The sequence below is a fragment of the Tribolium castaneum genome, chromosome 8, assembly GCF_031307605.1.
Source record: "Tribolium castaneum strain GA2 chromosome 8, icTriCast1.1, whole genome shotgun sequence".
NCBI classification, from domain to species: Eukaryota; Metazoa; Arthropoda; class Insecta; order Coleoptera; family Tenebrionidae; genus Tribolium; species Tribolium castaneum.
This window is the reverse complement of record NC_087401.1, coordinates 9,847,654-9,874,639: the sequence shown is the minus strand read 5'-3', so window position 1 is coordinate 9,874,639 and position 26,986 is coordinate 9,847,654. Positions and strand designations below refer to the sequence as shown.

Sequence of the window (26,986 nt, the reverse complement as noted above, 5' to 3'; positions counted from 1 at the left end):
CCCAACCTCTCTTATCTCAGGCCGAGATAGCCGACAATTTCTAAACAATTACGTGAGTTGTGGCTTTATTTTGAAATCTTGATTTATCGATTTGTTTTCATCACAAGTAAACACACAAGGGTCCATTGGAGGGCCATATCGGAATCATCATAACAGTACTGCGCTATTTTTGGCCAAGTTTTATGATTATTGGCAGGAGGAAGCTTACAAATTATAAAAATTAAAAACCGGTTTTTTGTAAACAAGACACATCCATTTTTCTTTGTGATTAATTAACCGGCAATTATGGTAATAAGCGAGTGGAAAAATACGATTTTTTTGACTCGTTTCACAAAATTGAGGAAAAGTTATTAAGTTGGCAATCTATCGGGTGAATCAACTTTGACACACCCGCTCCTCGACTGATAAAAAAGCAATTAATTAAAACAATTAGCAATGGTAATTGGCGACACGAAACAATACTATAACGATAAATAAATATTTACATTTTTTGTATTACACACAACTCGGTGTAGGATAAACAGTAAAGTAAATAAATTCATTAGAATCGGAATGACTTTTCAATCGCTTGCACTTATGACAGCGTTTATTTATTTCCTGACGTCATCTCGGTGCGTCCATAAAATACTATAATAAGATAATTAAACAAAAACAATTGCTTTTTATCATTTTGAACGTAGTTTTCTTGCATCAATACATTTCTTCGCGAAAAATTGGTTCAAGGTCAGCAACATTCCCAAATCTCGTCTGCCTTGATTTTTGCTATAACAGGTTCCATTGCGACGAAAATCACTCTTAATTAGTTAGTTGCAATCGCACTAATTGGAATATTTTATTAAATGGTTTGAAGTTCAATGTCTTGGAAATCAAGCCAGGTTTCTAACGTTTAAAATAATCAAGGACCGTGGATTTAATTAAAATAAATTTGAAGAAATTATAATGCGCCAAAGTGTACCGGATCTAGCTGCGTGTACAAAGTTCAAATGCAAATATTTATTTTAAGAATATTTGCCGCTGGACCAAAAACAAAAAAAAATAGTAAAAAAAACAAATGAAAGCAAAGATAAAAGGTCAATAAAATCAATCTGGAAAAAGTGAATAATAAATTTTTGCTTAAACATTAAACACCTTACGTTACAAGTAAAATGGAAAAAAAAGAGAATAAGAGAGAAGGAAGGATGTAATTGCGTAACAAGGAAAATAAAAAGATGAAAAAGACATATAAAGCTCTTGAATACAAGCAAAAAATTTATATTGATACCTGTTTAGAATATGAAGAAATTATCTTTAAAATAATATAGAAACAAAAATAAAAGAAATTTTGAAAAACCTAAAGATTGGCCAAAAGGCAAAGAACTAGGGCACCAGAATCAAACTAAATTATGAAAATAATAAATAAATTAAAGAAAAAAGTAAAACTGGAAGCAAAAGAAAAAACAAAGCGAAATAGAAGCACGATAAGAAATAAGAGACAAATAATTAGAAAAACTGAACAAGTGGATAAATTAAAGAAATATAGGAATTAAGGTAATTTTGGCTAAACTAAATAAAGAAAATAATTTTAGAAGACAGAAATGAAAAAGAAATTAAATAAAAAGTAAAAAATAGTAGAGAAACGCATAATTGGAAATAAGATATCAATTAAATTCTTTTATAAAAAGTTATTAAATTAAAAGTAACAAAAAACAATGAAAAAAAAATAATAAAAAAAAACAAATTATAAAAGTTATTTAATTAATCCATTAATACAATTAGAATGCGACAAAGTTCGGTACAGTCGGATGGTTCGATAAAAAAGGCAAACAAAAGAAAAGAATAAGTTACACACAAGAAAAGGAAACTAAAGTAAGACAAAAAAAATGTAAACATTTAAATAATTCTAATGTAGTTTTACAGTTTTGTAGTTACTATTTAATTTTTTCTTATTTAGAATATTTTTGCCCAAAATCCTTTTTTTCCATATTTTTTTCTTGTTAAGTTTATACTGCTTTTTGTTATCGTACTTATTTCTTGCTTTATTCTTTCTTTAATATCATTCACCTGCATCAAAATTGTTATATTCTATAAAATTTTAACTTTAATTCTTTAATTTTAACTTTTTTTTTATTTTTTTGTTTCTCTAACAGTTTTATAACGTTTCTTTTTTTGCGTCGTCTTATCTTTTTTTGGCATTTTCTTATTTCCGAAATAATTAGATAAAAGATAAAGAACTAAAAGAAGAAGAATAAAACGAAATAAAAAAAACATTAGTAACAAATGAGGTAAACAGAAGATAAACAGAAAAATAAAGCAAACAAATGTTAAAATAAAAGTAAAAAACAAAACAATAGTAACAAAAATAAAAACCAAAATAAAAAAGAAGAGAAAAGTGAAAAATAGGAAAAATCTAGTGAGAGTGAAACAAAAAAAAAATAATTCAAGGTGAGGAAAATCTTAACAAAATTGTGTAAAAATAAAAAGAAACTGTAAAGAAACGCAAAAATTGGGTATAAGATAAAGAGTTATTGATTAATTGATTGATTGATTGATTCTTTGTAATAAATTTAAAAAAGTTATAAAGTAACAAAAAAACTAAGAAAAAAATATTAAAAAATAAAATAAAGAGAAAAGCGAAAGTTAAGAGATACAATTATGAAAAGTGATAATAATAATTATTATTATAGCAATATTGTATAGAATCTGGTGCAGTAGATAGACAGTAAAGGAAGAATAAAGCAAAGCATAAGTATGATTTAAAAAAAACAAAGAAATAGTTATAAAAGCTAAACATTCAACAAGAAAAAATAAAAAAAATGAGAAGAATTTTGGGAGAATTAAAAAAATTAATTTGAGGTGATCGAAATGAGAAAGAATTAAAATAAAAAATTAAAGAAAAATTGTAGAAAAACGCAAAAAAGAGGTGAAAGATGAAGATCTAGAAAAATTATAATAAAATGAAATAGAGAAAACATTAGTAACAAAAAAAAGTAAACAAAAAGTAGAACAAAATAAATGTTAAAATTAAAAACAAAACATTAACCAAAGTAATAAAAAACAACATATAAACGAGTTGAGGAAATTAAATGAAAGAAAGTAAAAAAATAAAAGTAGCAAAAGTCGGAAAGAAATAGAATAAAAACTAAAAAAGAATTGAGAAAGAAAGCTAAAAATGGGATAGAGATAATAAACTGAAAGATGAACAATAAAACCATGTTGAAATGAAAGCAAATAAGCAAAGCAATAACAAAGACAAAAAATATTATAAAAAATAATATAAAGAAGGAGAGGAAATTATATAGAGGGAAGAATGTATGAGAAAAAAAAAGAGTAAACAAATTGTAAAAAAATAATGCATAGAATAGGTGAAAGATAAGGAACTAAAAGATGTTATAAAAAAGAAAAAACATAATATAAAAATCAAAAAGGTAGACATTGAACTAAACAAAAAAAATTAATTAATTAATTTAATTATATTATTTGAATGTGATAAAGTGGGTGGAATCGAATGACACTGTCCTTTGAAGAAATATGTTAAAGAAACAAATAGATTACGAGTAAAACAGAAAAGGGGGAAATAAAAATAAGAAAAAAAGTAAAAACAATGAGACAAACAAAATTGTTCATTGTGATGGCAATGTGAAAACGCGAAAATAAGACTAACAAAAAATTATAAGATTGCTGTCAAGAGGACAAAAAATGAGAAAAGTCATTAAAACACAAGATATATAATAAATAGGTATAAAAACAACAGTAAAATCCCAAAAACAGTATTTATTTCAAAAAAATCACGCAAGTTTTGGCCTTGGGGTACTCGTCACTGGACTTAAACTTATTTCCAAAAACAGCAACACAAACTCGCGCACATCCTCCTCCAAACCTTCAAAATTGCGAACGATTTTTTCAGCCAACGCGTCCACATCCGAAAACCTCATCATGACGGCACTTCCCTCCTCCTCAGTCCTATTCCCGTTCAAATCCCTGTTGTAGGGATCAAACATGTAGTAAAACCCAGACTTGAAACACAACGTCAACACCCAATCACTGTAAATAAACAAGAAACACTCCAACGATAGAAACACACTTTCCAGTGACTTGACCACGTTTAACTTTGTCAAATCAGACACTACGATGGGTTTGTGGACTTTCAGCTTGATCATTCTATTGCCACACTCAAACGTCCTCAACACCTCAAAAATCGTGAGCCTTTTCTCGGGCAGTTTGTACGCCACGACTGAGTCAATGTGGAGTTGTTTGCCAAGCTGGAGGACCATTTCGATGTGGTACCAGGACCAGGAGTCCAAATCTTGACTCGTCATGAAGTATGTGAAGGCGATGTAGTTGACAGAGAGGTCACTATTGGGGTACAGGGGGCGTACGCCTCGTACTATAGCCTCCCGACTGTTCATTTGGTGCATGTTCATTCGAGCCAACATGTTTAGACTCTTGTGGCGACTTTTCAAAACACGTTCTTCAATCTGGAAGTCCAGAAATATGGGATATTACTAGAGACCGAATTTTAGAAAACTTAAGCAATTTATTTTGTTAAAAATGGAAATATTTGACATTTTTTCTTTTCCTAAATTCCTAAATGAAAGTGTATCCTAAACAAGTTTTACTCGTAAATATCCCATAGTTGTGCTTAACCCTAGTAATTTAAAATAAAACATTTTTTATTTTTTTTATGAGTAATTACTTTAAAATCATTGCATCAAAATTTTTAATTATATGGTTATTTTATTTCGCATCTAAAGATTTTTTGTTTCTTAGGCTCCCAGTATTTCAGCTTTAAAGTTTCTTAATTCTTCCTAGTATTTCATATTTTTCATTTCCTAAATTTTTTGAGTTTTTTGAAATTTTACTATCTTATCTTATCAATGTTCTTACTCAGCAGTTTCATAGTTTTTTGATTATCACATTTTCAGTCACTTAGGGTCGGTTTATAGAAATCTCAATTAAAGTTAATTGCGCTGTTAAATATTAACAACGCAAATAAACTAATCAGATTGATTCAGTTTGGTCATGTCATCAGTTAGTTAATCACGCATTTAACTGCAGATTAATTTAATGACGCTTTTATAAACCGGCCCTTAGACCTACAGAATTTTAATCTTACTATTTTTTAGTTTTTCTGAATTTCAGTTTTTAAGTTTTCACCTTTTTTGTCTCATAGAGCTGGTTTAAAGAAAGCTTTGTTAAAATTTAATTCGTTGTTAAAAGTTAACAACGCAAATGGACCAATCAAATTTGTTCAATTTGGTCACGTGGTCAGTTAATCGCCCATTTAATTGCAGATTAACTTAATGACGTTTCTATAAACCCACCCTAGGTGTTTTGGAATTTTATTCAGAATCTAATGTTTCAATGTATTATTAAAGGTATTATTATGGGTCGGTTTATAGAAAGCTCAATTAAAGTTAATTGCGCTGTTAAAAGTTAGGAACGCGCATAGACCAATTACATTGGTTCAGTTTGGCTATTTGATCAGTAATCACGCATTTAACAGCAGATTAATTTAATGACGCTTTTATAAACCGGTCCTTAGATCTACAGAATTTTAATCTTACTGTTTTCTAGTTTTTCAGAATACCAGTTTTTAAGTTTTTTCAGAATTTCAGTCTCAATACTTTTTAGTTTTTTGTGTTTTTAATTTCTCGGCGTTAAAGTTCCTTTGTCAGAATTTGAACTCTTAATTTTTGAAATTAAATCTACTTCTGTATTAAATTATATTTTATTTTAAACAGTTTTTTAGCATAAATTTATTTTAGCCTTGGTTTTAAAATAAAAAAATAATTTATGTACAAGTGGCAAAATTGCAGTGCTAGCCATGATTTTAAAAAAATATTTATTTTTAATATTCTAATTGCAATTATTATTTTTTCCAAAGCGACAATCTAGATTTTAATTAGTTGGGTGAAAGTCCTACTCTTCTAAGATTCTTAGTTTTTGTATAATGAACTAAAAAAAGTGTGTTTTTGTCAAAAAAAAATCAAATTACTTCAAAAACTAAGCAGAATCGACCATTTTATTCACAACTAAAACAAAATCCCGTTTTCTGGGAAAGATCAGTTCTTAAACCGGTTCACTGGTGTCTCATTTGTCCCAAGAATGAGTAAATTGACCAATAAAAATATAAAAATCACCTCCTACTTAATTATCTGATGCACAAAAAATTGCAAGACGACAGGAATTCTGATGTTTTCTAAAAAAATCCAAGTTTTCTAGTACACTTAGTTTCAAAAAATTGTGGATTGATTTGTTTTAAAAAAGTTTTTTGGCAAGTCTTTCAGCAAAAGTCTTTATATCTTTTTAGTTATTTATTTTGTCATTTAAACTTTATAAGTTATGTATTTGTTTAGACAGTTTAATGATTTTTGAGAAGCAAGGACAAAAATTGGGTTTTTCATTTCACTTCTTCAAGTTATTCATTATTTACAAACTTCTAGTTTTTTATGTACTCAGGCTTCCAGTTTTTCAATCTTGTAGTTTTTATTGTTTCAGTCATACGGTTTTTAAGATTAGTCTCAGTATTTCAGTTTTTTGTTTCTTAATTTCTTATATTTCATATTTATTTCCAAAATTTTTCAGTTTTTCCTTGTTTCACGGTTATAATTTCTGTTTTCCAATTCCTTATGTTCTTCATCTTTTTATTCTTACAGTTAATTTTTTGTTTTGTTAACTTTTTTTGTATACCAGTTTTATTTTTTTAGCTTTTCAGTTTCTTAGTGAATTTTTTTCATTCAGAATTTCATGTTTCAATTTAAAAGTGTTTCTTTTCTTCTGAATATTCACAAATTCTTGCAAATGCAAAGTATTATGTTAGTTAAACTTTGTTAAAGTATTTACTTTTACACTCTGAAATTTTAGTAAATAGCTAACAAAATTAAAACAAAAAAAACCGTCGCTTCTTCCACTTAAAGTCGTAAATGTAGAATAAACTCTTGGAGTTGTGTAAAAATTAGTGACAAACTATACAAAAAAAATTAAATTAAAAAACTACTGAAAATAATAATATTATTATTAATAATTAATAATTATTAATAAATAATAGTGCCTGATTTTTAGTACTAAAATACATTTCCATTCGGTTTGTTGTTCATTTTGTAGGTTGAGACGAATTCTTGAGGAAGAACAAACCAAAAATTTAACTTCTTTATAGTTTTTTTCTATAACAGATAATTTTAAGTTTTTAACAACACGTAGTTCATGTTGTTTATTTGTTTGTTTTTGTAATAAAACTTTCTGTAATAAAAATTATATTATTTTTCCTGTAGTAGGAATTAATAAAAAATCATAAATTCCTAGATATTTCACTACTTTATTTACACCTAAATAATAAAGTTTTAAATTTCCTAAACCTAAAAGATACCACAAACCTATTTGGACTTACCGCTCGTTCCAAAGTTTGATTCTGCATGACTTGCTGGGCCCATTTCGGACACGTGACCGGCTTACCGGTATATGGTTTAGGCGAAGGTCCCTTCAACGTAGTCATTTCCAACCGACAAGTCCGTTTTTTAGGACTTCGTACCGTTTTCGTAATCATTTCAATCGGAACAAAGAGAAAAATCGACGTTAGCTCATCGCTTGATTGCAAGCATGCAATCACATGATCAGCCCCGATTTTCGCACTGTGAAACCGTAAAACACAAGCCACACCACCATGTGTTGGAAGTCCAGTCGCTCCACGTGAATTCGGATCAAACAAATAGAAAAACTCATCGTGGCATTGCTTCCAAACCGCCAATTTGTATCTCTGCACTAGGAGAACGCCACGGGTGTAACGCTCAAAAAACTTCTCAAAACCTTGCCTCAAATTCAAAATATCGGAGTTTTTCACGTCCACTTTGCCCCAAATTCGCTCATCGGACGGTATGGTCCAATTGACTTTAACTACACCGATTTGGAAGTCGTTGTTAGTGTCGGCAAGTTCAAGGACATCCTTCCAAGGATCAAATTTATCACCGAGACGTTCCAAAGTCTCAAAATACACTTGTTCCCCAAAAGTCAAAACCTCATCAATTATCAATTTGGTCCAAGTCAAGGGGTGTCTCACTTTACCCAAAGCTAGGGCAACTACTGCAATGGTCGCACTGTGGTTGTGGACCCCTCTGGAGAAGTTCTCACATTTGTGTTTGACGCTTCCGCGCAAAATGGACTTCCCTAGCATAATGGCAGCAAAACCACCAAGATTCCGAACACCTTCGACCGGTTCCAACGGCGGGAAACCCTTAGGACACTCCCCTTCAACCTCAAACGACATGGAATGTATGACGAAGAAGTGTTCCCCGATTTTGGGCAAGTTTTTCAAAAAAAGCGTAGCTAAATCAGCAAGGATTGCAAAACGGGTGATACAAGAAACACCAACTGGGGATTTGGCACCACTGGGGCCACAAGGGTGCGGGTCAAACATGTAGAAATAATCACCAAGTTGCCACAAAGCAACCGTGTAGGTGTTACAATGCAAAAGACCAAACTGTTTCTTGGAGAAAAAGTCCTCAAGACCGGTTTGGAGGTTTAGGACGTCTTCGGACTGGGATGTTGTATCTCCGGTTGTAACACTCAGTTCCACACTCCAACGAATTGCAATTCGATTGATGCAGATTTTGACGGGGTAATGGACTACATCAAAGGAGGTTTTGGAAATGATCTCGTCAATCTCTTGATCAGTTAAAACCAATTCCTTGTTTTCCTTGAACTGTTGTTTCCTCAAACGCATCAAAACTGTCAATAGTCGGTCCCCGTAGTCTAGGATATTGTCAATTAACGCGGCTTGGAACCACTTCATGTTGTACAAATTGGCGAAAGCTAGGGACATCATAGACATGGGTATCTCCTGTTTCCCTTGATTGGATTGTGGGTACAAACGATCAAACATGGAACGACTAGCCCGTAAAATCCAACGTCCGCGATCGATTTCAGTAAAATTGCACCAATCGATGATCATTTCATCGATTTCCTCGTCTTCCGACTCCACCACTTCGTGTTTGATGGGAGTATTTGAGACTGTGATCAATTTTAGGGAATATTCGGTCGTTTGGCGCTTGTTAGGCGGAATGTTCTCGACCAAATGACTGACAAGGTCCTCAAAACGGCCAAAACGCATAACACATGCCTTGCCCGACTGTTCCTCCTGAATCCTCCAATAGAGCGAATCCTTCTTCTCGACTGGCGGAGGCATAGCTCCCTCACCTTCGTCCAGCTGTTCCATTTCTTCAATCTCTGGTTCTGGTTCTGGTTTTAATTCGTCCACAACCTGGACTTCAACACTTGGCTGTTCCTCAATTCCTCCTTCTTCAATTGTAACAGTCGGTTCCTCAACCAACTCTTCCGTTGGTTCCTCAATTTTGGCACTCCATTCATCTTTACCAAACACTTGACCTCGTTCATCCCTCGGTTGGGGGTCGAAGAGGTAAAACGTATTGTCATCACGCCACATTGAAACTGTCAGTAGTGGGGATTCTAAAACAGACTGGAAAATCTCACTCCCGCCTTCCGCCAAGCGTTGGTTCAAAGCCTCCAAATCGTTCGTTATGTTCTCCTCGAAGTTCCCCGTGGTGTAGTCATCAAACTGAAACTCGAAGAAGTTTGTTCCAACCACGATTTGTTTCTGGACCGTGTCCGTGGTGATTTCGTCACAAGACACTTGCTCGACGAAATTAGCAGCCATGGAGAAGGCATAAAGTCGGTCACCGAAATTCAAAACCTGGTCCAAATCGTCCTTCTTCCAATATTCGGACGGTATGAGCATGTTCATGGCAAGCGCGGCCAAACAGTTCGGTACCGTTTGCTTCCCCCTGTTCAAAAAGTCAAACTTCTGGTGCCTTTGACTGAAATTCGCCCGAAGAATCGTCGTAAAGTCGTTCAGTTCGTCGTAGTTGTACCGTGGAGGTTTGACGAAACCATCGTCAGTGATTTCAACAATCTTGACATCAATCCGACTGATTTCGAACAAGTTCAAACGGTCGGCATTCAAGTTTGACAGGAAGATTTGGGTCAGTTGGGCCAGATCTAAGGCCCGGAGGACACAAGCAGTGCCAAAGGCACAGGCAAGGCCCTCCTTGTCACGACTGTGTGAGTCAAAGTAGAAATACGAGTCACCGGAACGCCACACTGCCATTGACTGGTCGTTGGAAGTCACAGTTCCACCGTCACAGTTTTGGAAAAACTCACTCAAACCTTGCTCCAAAGTCAAAATTGAGGGACTCTTGGAATTGACAATACCGTAGACTTGACAATCGTCGATTTCAAACATGAAACGGCGATTCTCAACGTCGTAGCTCTTGTAGAGCTCTGCTGCCATCAAGTGTGGGTGCTTGTACCGATCGGTTTGCTTCAAATGTTCGATGCAAGTTTGGTAGTACTTGTCTCCATGTTCCAAGATCGTGTCAACTGTATCAGAGTTCCACTCCTCAACGTTGATCCAAGTCCGAAAGGCCAAGGCCATGGCTGCCATAGCCCCACATTGAGAGTTGCGCGTTTCTTCCGAAAACCTACGATCTTTCTGACTGAAAGTACCCCTCAAAATCCATTTTTGAGGAGTTAGCGATTTGAAAGCGTTCCAATCATCGGACGTATCCTCAACATCGTTAACCTCAACTTTATACAAACTGAAATACGCCTTGTGCTGTTTCTGGTTCAAGTTTGCCAAAATTTTGGCCAGGAAATCACCAAAATGGGTGAACCACATCACACAAGCCTTGCCGTCTTGGTTTTCGACAAGAGTACCACACTCGTCGCACTCGTTGGGTTCAAACAGGTAGAACTTGCCGTCTTCGCGCCAAAAAGCCTGACGTTTGGTGTCAATTACCAAAAAAGCGCAATCATGGTCCAGGAAATGATTAGATAGGGCTTCGCCCAAACTTAGGATATTTGGCTGGGAGGAATTGACACAACCGACCACCGAATGGTCCAAACCTGGTTGGTACTTTTTATCCTCGATGGTGAAGTTGTGCGGACGATCGTCAATGTTTGGGAAGTTGCACCATTCGGTGTGGAACAACTCTCCAAGTTTCAGAATTTGGTTCAGAATGTCGCGGTTCCAAAACTTCGATTTGTGCAAGCGTAGCATGCAAAGGGCGGCTAAGGCGTTAGATGAGTCTTGGTTTTGGCTGAATCTGGGGTCGTTTTGATGGGTCGAAGCCCGAAGAATGCCACAAACACCTTCCACCAACTCTGGAATTTTGAAATTAGGGTGCAAAATTAATAAATTCAAGGACCAAACCTTGGTATTTCGTTACTGGTTCGAGGTGTGGTTTTTGGGGCGGGGCTGCGCTTTCAGGTGGTGCTTTTTTCACAATTTCGGGTTCACCCCCACCACCTTCATCGTCAACATGTTCCACTGGTGGAACTTCCACCGGTTCGACTTTTGGTGTTTGGTCCACAAACTGCTCCAGCGCTTTCTTCACCGGACCTTCGAGTTTCTTCACTTGGACGTCGAGGGCGTCCGGTGGTTTGGTGTTAACTCTGACTGTTTTTTCCACTTTGCAAGGGTAAATCGTGAAGGTGTTTGAGTATTTCAAGGGTAGGATCACTTGGATCATTGCCACAAGTAAGGGGATTTGGGTTATGCGTAAGAGGATGCAGACTCCGAGACCTGGAGGGCCGGACCACCGGTTGGCCTCCTGGTCGTATTCGGTTGAGTCAAAGAGGAAGAAGAATTCGCCAAATTGCCAGAAAGTTAAGAACTGGTGGTGGTACACCAAAATGCCGTATTGGTGTCTTTCGAAGAAAGTGTCAAAGTGATTGACTAGGTTTTGCGCAATGTTGGAGTCCTTCAGGATTTTGAACCGTTGGAAGGTTTCGTCCACTTTCATGCTGACTTGGATGCTCCCCAGGTAGAAATATTTGTAAATGTGGTTTGGTAGGAGATGATCCTTGCATTTCTGGCCTTCCATTTGGCGACTCTTATGGTACAGAGCGTCCCCAGTTGCTAGAATCTTATCCAAAGTTTCCTTTTTCCACGACTTCATGTTTTTCAAATAAGCAAAGGCACAAGCAACGACCCCGATCGCTGCTCCTTGTTGGTTATGTCCTTTAAACTTTTTGTGGGCTTGGGAAACATTTCCAGTGAGGAGCATCACGTCCAGACCTAGCTTTTTCCACTCGTTTGATAGCGAACTTTCTTTCTTACTTTCCACATTTTGATTACGATTTTCCACAACAAGAATTTTTGACATTGGTGATTTTTAGAAAATTTTGATAGTCAAAACTGTCAATGAGATTTATCAAAAAAACACACCTTAGCTTAGTCTTTATTTAAGTACAAAACTACTTAGTCAAACGTTCCACACTTAAAATTCCAGCAACAATCAGAGCGAAATGCCCCACAGGTCCCTCCTCTGGCCCCAAATTCCTCAAAATCTTCTCAACCAAACCCTCCAAGCTCCCAAACCGCATCAAAACCGCGCTCCCCTTCTCACACTTATTCCCGTTCAAATCCCTGGAATAGGGATCAAACATAAAGTAGTAACCTGACTTGAAATACAACGAAATTAAAAACTCCTCATAGTTGAGGAAGAAGAAATTCGTCGAAGTGAAAAAGTGTGACACTTGAGCCATAACATTCTTTTTTGTAAATGGCCCACAATCCACCGGACGCCTAATATCAATCTTGACCTCCAACTCTCGCAACAAAACGCGTCTGAGGACATGTTGTAGCAGAAGCTTGCTTGTAGTCGGCTTGTAGGCATTGTAGGAGTCGACATAGAGCTGATACCCGGTCTCTATCACAACTTCCATCTGCTTGTAAGTCCATTTGCTCAAATCGGACGCGATCCTCATCAAGACTAACGCAGCCACGTTGACTGGTAAGTCACGCTCGGCTTGTACGGGCCTTGTAGCACGGATTATAGCCGTATCGTCGTTGATTTGGTACATTTCGGAACGTCCAAGGGCGTAACAACGCTTGGCTTCGGCTTTTCTTCGCTCTTCTTCGGCCTGAACACGACAAATTGTTAGCAAAAAAATTGGAAACGGACCAAAATACTTACAGCACGTCGCAACTCTCTCTGGACTTGTTGGAGGGTCTCCTTGTCGGGACAAACCGGCTTTACTTTAGTTGGTAATAATTGTTTCTGGGATTCTTGCAAGGTTTTCTGGGTGGAACGGACGACTGGTGTTTTAATTGTCTTTGGATGAACTACAGGTGTCTTGATTGTCTTCTTTTGTGGAGGACATACCGCTTTTCTCTTAGTCCTCGCACTGCCAACTACGATTTCGATGGGAATGATCACAAACTCGGCTCTAGCCTTGTCAATGTCCATCATGCAGGCTTTAATGTGGTCCGAGGCCACTTTCGAGTTGCAAAATTTCATAATACAGGCATTTCCGCCTTGACTGGGCAATCCAGTGGCTCCACGTGAGTTTGGATCAAACATAAATATGCTAACTTCGTCACCTTTCATTTGCTCCCAAACCGGCAGAATGAACTTATCCACCACTAAAATCCCATGTGAGTTTTCCTCAAAGAAGCGTTCCATACCCTGGCGAAGATTCGGTGTTTTGGCATTTTTGATATCAACGATGCCCTTCTGTTCGGTGAAACGTAGGGCACAATTGACTTTTAAGCGTCCGATTGAAAAGTCGGTTTTGACTTGTCGGACGCCAAGTCTATCCTTCCAAGGATCAAATTTCCCTTCCAACCGGTCAACAGAGTCATTGTGGAGTTCCTCACCTACTGTTAGTATTTCCCTGATGATGATTTTGGTCCAGGTCTCGGGATCCTTGCTTAGGGAGAGTGCCAAGGCAACGTATGCAATGGCAGCACTGTGTATATGAACCCCACGGTCAAACTTTGTACAATCGAGCTTAACATCACCCCGAAGGATGCTTTTGCCGGCCATGACCGGGTTAAAACCGCCGATTTTTGGCACCTTTTCTTCCTTTTCTTCCGGGTGGCGTTCCCGTACGCACTTATCGTGAGTGAAGGTGAAGGAGTGAATTTCGAAGAAGTTGTTGCCGTATTTTGGCAAATTTTGCGTGTAAGTCCTAGTCAAGTCTTCCAAGTTGACGAAACGAGTGATACACGAGACACCAACTGGTGTCTTAACGCCTGAAGGTCCATTAGCGTGAGGGTCAAACATGTAGAAGACATCATCAGTCTTCCAGACGCCAACAGGATGGTCCTTACATGCCAAAATCCCGAACTGGTGTTCCCCGAAGAAGGTTTCAAGCCCACTTGTCACATTCGGGACGCTTTCGGGTTCCTTTGAGGTGATATCACCGACGATCACCTCAAAACTCCCCTCCCATATGGCCAACTTCTCCCCCATGCAAATCCTCTTGGGATAATCACGTAGTTCAAACTTCGAGTCTTTGAGGATTTGTTCAATCTCATCGTCACTCAACTCAAGACTCTCTTTCAGTTCCTTGGCCCTCAATTTCCTCACAACTGTGTACAAGCGGTCCCCATAACTCAAAATATTATCAACAACCTCTTGTGTAAACTTCTCCAAGGCGAAAAGACTGGCAAAAGCCAGCGAGACGAGACACATGGGGAGGGATTGTTTCCCGCGATTGCACACCGGGAAGAGCCCATCCCTCAAATTACGAACACTCCTCAAAATCCATTTGCCACGATCAAACTCCTTAAACTCGTTCCAATCACCGGCGATTTCGTCAGTCTTGTCCTCAACCTCCGGATCGAAGATCTCGTGAACGATTGGCGTATTTACAACTTTGACACTTTTGAGGGTAAATTCAAGTTCGGATCGCTTGTTTGGAGGGGAATTATCAAGCAAGTGTTGCACCAAATCGTCAATTCGGCTAAACCTCAAAACACACGCTTTGCCTTCTTGTTCCTTCGTCCGCCAAAAGTCGGAACCCTTTTTCTCAAGTGGTGGAACGTCATCACCTTCAGCTTCGTCCTCTTCGTCTTCATCCAAGTTTTCGTCATCTTCGGGCTCCCCCAAGTTGTCACCACCGCCCATTTCGTCTTTCCCGCCTTCGTCACCCCATGTGTCTTTCGCCTCATCTTCAGCCTCACCTTCTTCACCTTCTTCTTCATCCTGACCTTCACCAGCAACTACAACTTTGGCACTCCATTCATCTTTACCATAGATTTGACCTCGTTCGTCACGTGGTTTGGAGTCAAACAAGTAGATTAGGTTTTCGTCACGCCAAAGCGAAACCGTCATCATTGGCGATTCTAAAATTGACTGGAACACCTCGTTTCCTTCTTCACCAACGCGCAAACTCAAACTTTCGAGGGCTTCCTTTAAGTTGTCTTCAAAATTGCCCGAAGATACGTCCTCCAGTTCAAAAGCGAGAAGATTTGACCCGATTTGTACCTCCTTCTTGACATTGTCAGACGTTACTTCGTCACCTTCACCTTCAAGAGTCTCCCCACTGTACATTTCTTCCATAGTTGAGGTGTAGAGTTTGTCACCAAACGTCAAAATCTGGTCAACATCTTCCTTCGTCCAGTCAAAGGATGGTGTCAAGGTATTGAAGGCTAAGGCAGCAAGACACATAGGAACGGTTTGTTTGCCCGAATTGATGGTAAATTTCTTGTCCCTTTCGTTAATATTTGACCTCAAAATCGCCACAAACTCGTTGACAAGTTCGTAGTAGTTTAGTGGCGGTTTGACGACACCATCCTCAGTCATGTCCATCAACTTGACCACCACTCGACTTATATTGTAGAAGTTTTGCCTATCGGCCCCCAAATTGGTCATAAGGGCGTTAGCCAAGTCTTCAATCGTCAACAGTCGCAGGATACACGCGGTACCAAACCCACAAACCACGCCCTTGTCGTCCCTCGAGTGTGAGTCGTAGTAGTAGTAAGTACCATCACGTTTCCACACTGCCATTGACTGGAGGTTGGCCGTAACGATCCCTCCATCACTGTCAGTGAAAAACTGTTCAAAGCCACGCTTTAAATTCGGAATCCCTGTATCACTCTTAGCGTTAATAATGCCATTGACGAGACAATCGTCAATCTCCAAGTTGACTTTCTTGTTTTCGACATCAAAATCGCGCTTGACTTCGTCAACCATCAAATACTTGTGCTTAAAACGACCAGTTTCTTGCAAATGTGCCACGGAACCGTGATAGAACTCGTCACCACTTAGCAGGACTTGATCCACGGTACGATCATCCCACTCTTTCTCTTCCTTGAGTTCTTTGTACGTCAAGGCCATGGTTGCGTTAGCGGTACATTGGGCGTTACGTGACTCCGGAGGGAATCTCCGGTCTTGTTGGCTGAAATTCCCCCGGAGGATCCACTTGTTGTACTTCAAAGCCTTGAAGTTGTACCAATCTTCAGGCACTTGGACGTAATCCTTGATTTTGACCTTGCAGATCAGGAACCGATCCTTGAGGGTGTTTTTGGGGACGTTGCTCAAGTATAAGGCCACCAAATCGGAGGGTTTGTTGAACCAAGTGACACACGCTACTCCTGGGGGATCCCCAGGCTTGATGGTACTACCAATGGGAGTTCTCTCATCTGGATCAAACATGTAGTAGCGGCCGTTTTCGCGCCAAAGAGCCACAATATTAGGACCGATTAAAATGCAACAATCTGTATCGATCAAGACGTTGGTGACGGCCTGTTCCAAGTTGAAGATTTTGTCGTCATCGGAGGTCAAACGCCCCACACAACCGTACTTATCAATTTTGGGACTGTATTCCTTGTCGTTCAGCGTGATTTTATCAACAATTTGGCCTTTGGGCAACGATTTGGACTCGTGGTGGATCACTTCCCCCAGTTTCAAAATATCGTCCAAAATTTTCCGAATCCATTGTTTGGACTTGTACTGTCTTAACATAGTCAAGGCGGCCATGGCATTGGCCATGGCTTGAGCACCGTTATTTCGGGTGAATCGTGGGTCGCGTTGGTGGGTCGAAGCGCGTAAAATGCCAGTGGTACCAACTGGTAGTTTGGTGAAATGGGTCGTACTTTCCAGTTTGGGCCGTTCTGGTGGTATCCGTGACTTAGAGATGGATTTTTTCGGTTCAACTTCGCCTCCAAGTTCCTCAACTTTTATCTCCTCAACTTTAGGTTCCGCGATTTTTGTTATCCGAGTTGTTTTAAGGCGGGGTTTGGGCGTTTCGGGTGGTGCTGGGGTACCACCGTCCACAGTCTCAGGCGGCGTGGTGTTAACCTTGACCACTTTTTCCAAAATGCACGGGTAGATGATAAACTTGTTGATTGGTTTGAGGGGCGAGTTTTTGAGGATGATGTCGGCTAGAAGTCTGGTTGTTGGTACCCGGATGCAGTAGCAGTACCCAAGACCGGGCAAACCGTCCCATTTGCCGCCCAGATGGTTGTGTTCGGTCGAATCAAAGATGAAAAAGTGTCTCCCGTGTTTCCAAATGGCGAAGTAAGTGTGTTGGCACCCGACAATCCCTGAAGCGTTCGTCAGAAAGAAGCGATAGAGCATAGCTTCGATTTTCTGGAGCATGGTTGTGTCCCTCGGGACGCGTTCGGCCACCACGTTGATGCCAACCCTAGTCGAAACCTTATTGTTCCCCAAGTAGAAATATTTGTAGATTTTGGGCGGTTCCATATGATCTAGGCAGCGATTTTCGGAAACTTGCCGACTTTTCAAATGGAGGTCCGTCCCAACTTCCAAGATCTCATCCAGGACTTCTCTAGTCCAGGTGTTCATGGGTTTAAGGGCCGAAAAGACACAGGCAACAATGCACGTGGCGGCACTTTGCTGGTTGTGCCCTTTGTACCTCTTGTGGGCCTGACTGAAGGACCCTGAGCAAATCATGACTTGTTTTTCCAGCCCTTTCCAGTCGTTTGTAAGAGCAGCCGATGGTGGTTTGGCCGTCACGGCCCCTTTTTGGGTTTTTCTTTGCATTTTTCACGAGAAATTTTGACGATTATACCAAAAAATTTTGATTGATTGAATTTTGACAGCCAAAATTTCAGTTATGGATAAATCGTGGTAAGGTTTTTCGCAATTATTCGCCCCTAATTGACCCTTCCAGGGCCGGTAAGAGCCACAAAAGTCGGGGGCAGACCCGCACAATGGGGGCCACTTATTTCGACCCCGACCCTGTCCTGGAGCAAAGCCGCAAAGACCAGACCAGCCCCCATAAACCCAAACCTCGAGTTGGGCCTTCGGACGACTCAGACATAAGACTCCAACCATCGCTAACGTAAGAAAAGTGGTACCAAATTGTGATTTTAGCTCGAGTTTTAGGACAAGAGTCGATCTTTTGACACACGATACGAGCGTACCGCCTGGTACTAAATACAAACCGCCCAAAACACGAAAACAGAGGAAAGCCGACAAGCAAAGGCGGGAAAAGTACGTCCAAGACTTGCGTTTTTGCACTTATGATGTCACACAAATGCCAAGTCCCACCAAAATCACGAAAGTCGATGTTAAGGTACTGCAAATTCTTACAAAGATTAGTCTTGATGGAAGGGTTCCAGCTGAAGGCACCGTCAGCCGAAATCAAGGAAGCCAAAGTTTTTCCACGTAAACCTTCAGTCTCGCCTAGTGATATCCACCCAGAGGTGCCAACACCAGCCGAATTGGCCGAACGCCAGCCCAAAAGTGGTACCATCATCAATATCAAGCACCAAAGACCCAAAAAAAGGAAACGGAAGCCGCGACAAGAACCCGAACCTTTTGAAACTCCCCAAGGACCCACGATTGAGGAACTTATAGCGCAGGAATTGGCCACTATCCAGGAAATTGGCGAAGGAGGGGAGGAGAAATTGGAACCACCACAACCACCACCTGAGAACTACCTCACCAGGCAATTCCGACGTAAAGTCTCCCAAATGTCCAAAACCACCTCAATCCAGAGCAAAGACTGGCACTTGGAGGAGGGAGAAGGTGAAGATCAGGTGGTGGAGCACGAAGACCGTTTTATAAACACACTAGTGCAAAAATTTCGGCGCGAATCCGAAATCAAACGCTACGAACGACCACGACGTAAAATCAAGCCAGGAACCTTCGAGAACTTTTCCTTCACCAAACTGAGACAACCAACGTTGAAAACCTTCTATTACGGAGTCAAACTAGGTACAGTCCACCAAGGCGACTACCATTTCTCCCACTTGAGCCGCAACAAACAAGGCATTTGTATGCCAATAGCTGCGTATTGTTTCTCAATCTTGAAACACCCAGACAAGTGGACACAAGCCGACATTGACGACGTGCTGGAAGCCGGAAACGACCTCTTCCTGGAAAGTGCCGACACCCAGCACTTGCACGGCGACAACGTCGAGCTGAAAATCACCGATTTGCGCAAATACTGCAAGTTGGGGAAACGTAAAGTGCGGTTCGTGGTCAGCGAGCCGGAAATTTCAGGCATGGTGCGGTCAGACGACAAGAAAATCTACAATTTGACCAAAGCCATCAATATTTTCTTTTCGCGCTACTCGGCTGGAATTCTACAAACCGAGCACTTGAACATTGCGCTTTGGCGCGACAAACACTACTATTTCTTCGACGGTGGTGCCAGAACTATTGACTTGTTCTCGCACCCGAATGGTGTGGCCCTCATGGCTAATTTCTACGACACTGCGTCCATAATCACCGTTCTTTTGAACCGCTCAAGTCTTGAGAACGTTCCTTTTATTATTTACTCAATCAATGCGTTTAAAGTCCTGTTACGGGACGCCGAAGAAGTTGACTCGACTGGCGTTATTCCAGAGAGTGACAATTTCCAGGTTCTGGATGAGGAGAAGGCAGTGGCGTTGGGTTCGTTTGATTTGGCAGACAAGTGTTTTGGTTTCTCGCGCAATAAACAGGCACTGACCATTGCGATCATTGCGCTGGTTTACGCCAGAATCTCACCGCCGAGTTCCTGGCACAAGGGAACCGTTGACAAGATTGTGATCATTGGGAACCAACTGTTTCTGGAATGTATCGAGAATGATTCGGTTGAGGAGGTGAAAATTGAGGATTTGCCGGCGGTTTTTACAATAGGGCCGTACTTGGTCGAAGTCTATGTCGTACCAAATACTTTCGTTGATTTCCTTTTTAAGAAAAGCAAGTGTGTTTTGTTGGAACGTTTGGAGAAGTTCTTCGAGACTGCGTCCAATGCCATCGTCCAGATTGACAATTGTGCGTTAGCCGTCTGGAAACAGCGAAACATCTACCACTGTTTTGACCCTTATTCCCGCAACAATGAGGGTTTGAAGTGCCGTGAAGGCACAGCTTGTGTGTCAATGCACACGACTTTGGATTCGTTGATTAGGACAATAGCTACGAATTTCGACCACAAGGACATGATCTTCCATGTGCATGCCATGAAGGTGTGCAAGATCCACCGCGACACCTCCACCAAAGACCTGTTCCCGCAGTGTTTGACCATGAACGAGTACCCGATCGAAAATTTCAAAAAAATTAAAATGAGAAAAGGGCACCGAAAAGCCACAAATAAATCGGTGACAGTTGACCAAACAACACGAGCTACGTTTCTTGGCGAAATCCCCGAAGAATCAATCCTGGAGGTGGGTTCCAATATCCGGAGCATCGCCCTTGAGGAGTTACCTTCAATGGTGCACCAAGTACCATCGAGGCCGCTTCCAAAGGTCACGCCCCCAGACCAGGAGTTTGTGGCGGATTTGGATTCGCCGAGTCTTTCCGACACGCAGATCGAACCCCCACCACCGGAGGAACCCGAAGGTGAACCCTCGATTGAGTTTGTTGACTTGGATGGGTTCGAGTTGACCCAGGAGGAGAAGGAGATGGTGGAACGTGGTGAAGGTGAGAAAGGGAAAGGTAAAGGGAGGACGAAGGCGCGACGATCGGAGGCGGAGGAAATGGGTGAGGAAGCTGGTGAAGGTGAAGGTGGGGAAGGTGCCCAAGAGTGGTACATGGCAGCGTCCGAATTCACCCAAATCGGGTCACAATCGTTCGTTAGTCGCGTATCACAAGAAGTCAACACTGAGTTGTTCCCCATTGAAGTACCACAAGAGGAGGTACCATCTCTAGTGCGCGATATTAAGGCGCTGGCGACGAGGCGTCGGAACGACATTCAAGCCATGTACGAGTTTGAGATGGGACAGGAACCCGAAGTTACAATGTCGGAGGAGTTGGCCAAAGAAACGAACTTTGTTAATTTACCAGATGGTAGCCAAATCATCCTTGGTGGTACCAACATGGCGGCGTTTGGGTCAGAACTTGAGTTTATGGCACCTTTTGTCTGTATCATGGCCTCAGCAGTGGCCAAGAAATACTCAATTGATTCTTGGTCGCGTGATGTCGTTGATTATGTCCTTAAATGTGGGGCGGAATTGCACCAAAACTCCAACACGAGGTACGACCAAAATTTCAAGCTCGAAATTCCGAGGATCAGTTTGGGGAAAACCGATTTTAGTATCAGGGTTAATTATATTTTCGATACGTATCTAAAGCCAAGAGTTCTGGCAATGGCTATCAACAATATGCTGTTCCCGCAGTGGAATTCAGGTCTTGTGGTCACACCGACTTACTCCTGTGCTATTTTTTATAAAAATCATCTCTATTATCTTTACGACGGGTTTGGGAACAATGAGGTGGGTTTGAGTAAAGGTGTTTCGAATGAAGGAGTTGCGTGTCTTGCACGTTTTTTGGATATTAATGCGTTGGTGGCGAGGATTATTCATAATAAGGCGAAACGGGAGCAAGAGGAGAATGTTGAGTATAATCGGTTTGTTTTGAGTTCGTGTTATGTCAAGCAATTGCCGAGGGAAGAAGTTGAGGAAGTGGAAGTTGAGGAACAGGCGGAAGGGGGGGATCAGGATGAGCCTGTTGTTGTGGAAAGTGTTAAGAAGAAGAAGAAGGAACCGGAGGAGAAAAAGCCGGTCAAGATGGGGTACGTAATAATTTTTTGTGAAATTAATCAAGGTACAAAAAGGGTAGTTAATCAAAACACCAATAAATAAAAAGTCAAATCAGTTTATTGATGAGTACAATCGGTACAAGTTGGTGGAACTAACGTTATCGAAATTTTATTCGGCCTTTTGTTACTTTTTTTGAAAAAAATTCTTAAATAAAGTGAGTTTCTCGTCCAAATCCTGAGAGTTGGTTGAACATCGTAAGTCAGCTCTAATGCACACTAGCTTCTTTCGACAAAATCCCACAATATAGCTGAGTTTTTAGTTTAAAATTGTCTGAAATAATGTCTCTTTTAAATTAAATTTTTTTTCACAAAATCCCTCAAATTAATTCCGTTTTTAGTCAAAATTTTCGTACTTTTGCAAGTTCTCGGCAAAGACATTTTTTAAGAAAGTACATAAAAAAAACTGAATGTAACTCAGGTCATGTTTAATAAAGTTATTATTCTTTCCACAAAATTCCGAAAAATAATTGGGTTTCTGGCTCAAATTTTTAAAGTTAACGTATTTCAACAAATTTTTAACGAGGAAGCTGTTGATTAGAATACTTACTTACGAAATACAAACAAAAAAATAGTAACTTAAATCTACCTTGATAACTCTTTTAAGTTATTTCGTAAAAATATGACAAAATAAATGGGTTTTCAGAATAAATTTGTCTGAAATAACATAAACAGATGTACTTTAGCAAGTTTTCGCCAAAAAAATCTTTGAAAAATAAGTATAGAGAAAATAAGTAAGTATATTAAAAGAATGATAAGTGAACACAATTCTAACCGAATCCAGACCTAGTTTTATGACTTTTTGGAATTCTGTCAATAAAATACCACAAAATTGCTTAAATTAATAGAATTCTTTCGTATTTAAGCGAGTTTTTTGCGAAGAATATTAACAGAATACATAAAAAAAAACAGAAAATTGTAACAGAACGTAAAGCTAAAGTTTAATAAATCTTACAGTTTCTTTCGCCGAAATTCCGCAAAATAAATGACTTTACAAACGAAAATAGTATGAAATAACGAATTTCGTTCGTGTCAGAAAACTTTCAAAATACTTATAGAGAAATCAAAAAAATATATAATCTAAATATATCTATATAACACAAGTTTAGTTTACTGTTCTTTAAGCTTCTTTTAAAAAGATTTTTCAAAAATAAGTTTTTGGCATAAAATTGTCTGAAATAAAAAATAAAAAAATTATAAAAACCATTGAAAATTCATTGAACGTACTTTCGGTTCACTTTCATAAAAACCATTGTGGTGCAAATAACGTACTCTTGGCATTAACTTTTATATGAGTTGTCATGGTAACAGCATCGTCACTTGCACCACCATGAAAGTGAACCAAGTACATGTTGATGACTCTTTTAACTGCATTCGACAAAATATACCTCCAAAATAATTTTGTTTTGAGGCTTAAAATTTTCAAAAATAACGTAAAATTGTAATTTGATGAGTTTAGGCGAAGAAAACTTTGAGATTACATAATGCAATAAAAAAATTTAAGTTTTTTTGATAACTCTCTTAGCTTCTTTCCACAAAATTCCTCTCAATAAATGAGTTTTGGCCAAAAATTTTCTGAAATAACTTAATTCGTTTTAATTTAGCAACTTAGTTTTCGACAAAGAAATCTTTTAAGAATACACAGAAAATACAAAAAAAAATACTTGAACATAATTCAGTGTATGAATCTTCTAGCTTCTTTCAATAAAAAGGCTCAAATTAAATATTTTTTGTCTTAAAATTATCTAAAATAACAAAAGTCTCTGATGTTTAAGCAAATTTTTGGCGAAAACACTTTTAAAATACATACGAACTACAAAAAAAATAGTAACTGAAAGAAACTCACACCTATTTTGTTGACTCTTTTAGCTTCCTTCGACAAAATTTTTCAAAATAAATGACTTTCTAATTAGAAATTGTTTAAAATAGTGACAATTCGCTTGTAACTTGAATAATCTCCAATGAAGAAATCTTTTAGAATACATAGAAATAATAAAATAATTGAATATAACGCAGACAAAGTTTGCTTACTCTTTTAGCTTTTTCCGACAAAAATCAGCAAAATTAATGAGTTTCTGACTCAAACTTTCCTAAAATAAGTGAATTTACTCGTATTTAAGCAAGTTTTTGTCGAAGAAAACTTCTAGAATACACACAAAAAAATTGTATAATATAATATAATACAGTATAATATAGTATATTATTATATTAATATATAATATAATTTCAGTATCTTTCGACATAATTCCGCAAAATTAATGTTTTTCCAGCTGAAAATTGTATGAAATAACGCAATTCGTTCGTAATTTAGTATTTTGCTCAAAAATATTTTAGAATACATGTAAAACAAAAACAAAAAAATACCTAATCTGAATATAACTCAGCTTTAGATTAGTTAGTATTTTGGCTTCTTAAAAAAATCGTCGAAATATATGGGTTTTTGCCTCAAAATTATCTAGAATAATAAAAATCGTCAGTAATTTTGCGAATTTTATAGAAAGAACTTTCTTATAAAAGCGTAAAAATGCAATCAAAAAAAAATAGAAATTGTAATCGAAACCAACTGAAACTTAGTTTGAAATCTCTCTTAGCTTTATTTGACGAAATTCCGCAATTACAATTTTCTGTAATAATATTCGGAATTTGGGATTTACACAGAAAATACCAAAAAAATTAAGCATAATTCAGTATTTGAATCTTCTAGCTTCTTTCAATAAAATGTCACAAAATAAATGTTTGTTCGGTTCAACATTATCTAAAATAGATAACAAAATTTTCTCATATTAAAGCAAGTTTTTGGCGAAGAAAACTTAAAATACAAACGAAATGCAAAAAATTTTAGTAATTAAACCTATTTTGATGACTATTTTAGCTTCTCTCAAGAAAATTTCGCAACATAAATGAGTTTCTAGCTAAAAATTCTCTAATAAATAACAGCAATTCGCTCGTAATCAAATGGACGTTTCAGGTACCACTTGGTGGACAAATTGTACAAAATCGAGGGCACCCGTAGCCTTGGAGGCGGCGGCACCGTCTCCGACACCCTCAAAGAGGACTATTTCGTCTGCCTCTGTGCCTGCCTCCTCCTCCTCAACCTCCCAATCAAACGCTGGGACGACCGCAAAATCGACACAGTCCTCGACCAAGGCATCCACATTTTCAATCACGTGGAAGACCACGACGTATGTTCGAAAAAATTCATCAAAAACATCCTCATCGACGACTACATTTTCGACATCATCGCAAATCGAGTCAAATTTGCAACCTACTCCTCAGGGCGCACTTTCCGTTCAGGTAATTCCCCCAATTTTGTGTTCCTCAAAACACTTGATTTTCCACCACCAGGCATTGAAACGATGGTAAACAAAAAACACGAACACTTTATTTTGCAATTTCCCGACCGGTGCTACGCCCTAAGTGTCCAAGACAAGATCTACCATTTGTTCGACCCCAACGACCCCTCAGGCAAAGCCTCCTGGACCAGATACAGCAACTTCGGGAAGTTGATCAAACGGATCAGGAAAAATTTGGCAAAAGGTGGCGAAAGCTACAATTTCCACTGTTTCGAGATCATGACGATCAATAAGGCCCCCAAGAGCGTGATTGTGAGCAACAGGGTGAAGAAATATAAAATTCCAAAAGGAAAGAAACCGGAAATTGTCGGTAAACCATTCTATGAGGAAATTTCCTGGTTGGAAGTTGACCCGATTCCGTGGTCTTGGCGCTTCAATAAGAGTGGGTTGCCGTTGTGGAACCACTGGTTTATCGATTTCCCGAACGATTTGTTCTCGCTGTTTGGCTGTTTGAGTCCGTTGGACGAAAGGTTCCCGCAGGAATTGCCCAAAAAGCAAACCCTAGGGAACTTGGTTGCTGCAATAGGGATGTGCCATATTTATGATCTGGAGGATTGGAACCCCACTATCATGGACTCGATTCTAGTTTTCGGCGATAATTACTTTCAAGAGTGTGTTAAAGATATTACAGATGAGAACTACGAAGTCACTTTTGAGGATTTGAAGAAGGAGTGTACGATTTTCCCTTACAGTTTTCAAGTGGTGTTCACTCCAGCTGTCGAAGGAACGCTTTTTCTTGTGCGCTTGAAACAGTTCAACTTGTTTAAGGCCTTGAGGGCGTTTTTTGACGATTATATCAAACGGTTTGGAATCATTTGTGTTTCGAAGGGTGATAATGATAGAAGGTTTTACGCTTTTGGGAAAATTCAAGAATCAGAGTACTTTTTGTACGATTGTGAAACTTTAGGGCCTCCAATGTTCATTGAGAAGGACTCAGGGGTGCCCTATATTTTGCGAGCGACTTCTTTCAACAGACTTTTGCACGTCATGACTTTGACTTTGAGAGGCGGCGATTTTTACATCTTTGAAGTGACTTTATCTGGATTTAAGGCAGTTGCTTAAGGCACTTTTCATTTGGTGTTGTTTGGTGTAAGAAATAAAACACTTTCGATTTAAAAATTGTTTATTTTTCAAAAAAAAGTGGCGAGTTCGCAATACGGACAGGGGCGTATCCAGAAATTAACTTGGGGTGGTAAGGGCTCCAAAAATTTTTATAATGGTGACATTATTGAATGATATTTTTAATGGCGTATTTAAATAAATTTATATAAAATTAAGCCCAAAATAACTTTTTATCCAAAAAATGTTACAATCCAAATTTATATTTTTTTAACATAAAACATATACACACGGGGTTGGGCAAAAGTATGGAACCAAGCATTTTGTGCTTAAATTATGCACCTTACGAAAAACCTAATAAATACATCATCAACTATTTTAAAAACGTGATCATATATCAAGAATAAATTTTTTCAAAATACCTTTTAGATTTCGAGTAATTAAAAAAAAATTTTAATGGCATTCTTCAATGGCGATTTTTCTTGTAAAAGATTATACTTTTAAAAAGGACTTCTAATTCAATATTTTTTTAATTTTTCGAAATTATTAATCGTTTTCGAGGTATTCAAAAAAAATTTTTTTTAGGCATCCTAACCCGGCGATTTATTTTGGTAAAAGACTAGGCTCTAGAAATTACTTCTAATTCCATAATTTTGTTTTTGAGTGTTTTTTTTTAATAAATTATTAAATTTGCGTTCCGAGCAAACGCTGTATATAAAACATAAACATAATATTTTGTGCATTTTTTGATAAACGTAATGTTATTTACTAGTTTTTGAAATAATTAGTTCTCATTGACAAAA

General features: G+C 38.4%; 3 protein-coding genes across 4 annotated transcripts; 1 reads left to right on the top strand and 2 right to left on the bottom strand.

Moving 5' to 3' along the window:
- Positions 1-3,732: 3,732 nt before the first annotated feature.
- On the bottom strand, positions 3,733-12,208 carry LOC657031 (uncharacterized). Its single transcript, XM_963519.4, has 3 exons — positions 11,201-12,208; positions 7,367-11,151; positions 3,733-4,454 (listed from the first exon to the last, which is right to left on the bottom strand). Exons 1-3 carry the CDS (start codon positions 12,153-12,155, stop codon positions 3,765-3,767), a joined length of 5,430 nt encoding a protein of 1,809 aa, XP_968612.4. The 5' UTR covers positions 12,156-12,208; the 3' UTR covers positions 3,733-3,764.
- A 10-nt stretch (positions 12,209-12,218) lies between these two features.
- LOC103313436 (hypothetical protein) lies at positions 12,219-17,786 on the bottom strand. The gene is made up of 2 exons (XM_008196693.3): positions 12,969-17,786; positions 12,219-12,915 (listed from the first exon to the last, which is right to left on the bottom strand). The coding sequence occupies exons 1-2, from the start codon at positions 17,784-17,786 to the stop codon at positions 12,247-12,249; spliced, it is 5,487 nt and encodes a 1,828-aa protein (XP_008194915.2). The 3' UTR covers positions 12,219-12,246.
- On the top strand, positions 17,772-26,243 carry LOC657194 (uncharacterized). Of its 2 annotated transcripts, none has more exons than XM_008196694.3 (6): positions 17,772-17,870; positions 17,917-18,087; positions 18,132-18,321; positions 18,368-21,747; positions 24,740-25,065; positions 25,117-26,243. In XM_008196694.3, exons 1-6 carry the CDS (start codon positions 17,860-17,862, stop codon positions 26,184-26,186), a joined length of 5,148 nt encoding a protein of 1,715 aa, XP_008194916.2. In that variant the 5' UTR covers positions 17,772-17,859; the 3' UTR covers positions 26,187-26,243. The 2 variants fall into 2 exon arrangements, with proteins under 2 accessions (XP_008194916.2, XP_015836513.2); XM_015981027.2 differs by having other exon boundaries at positions 17,788-17,873.
- The last annotated feature ends 743 nt before the right edge of the window (positions 26,244-26,986 follow it).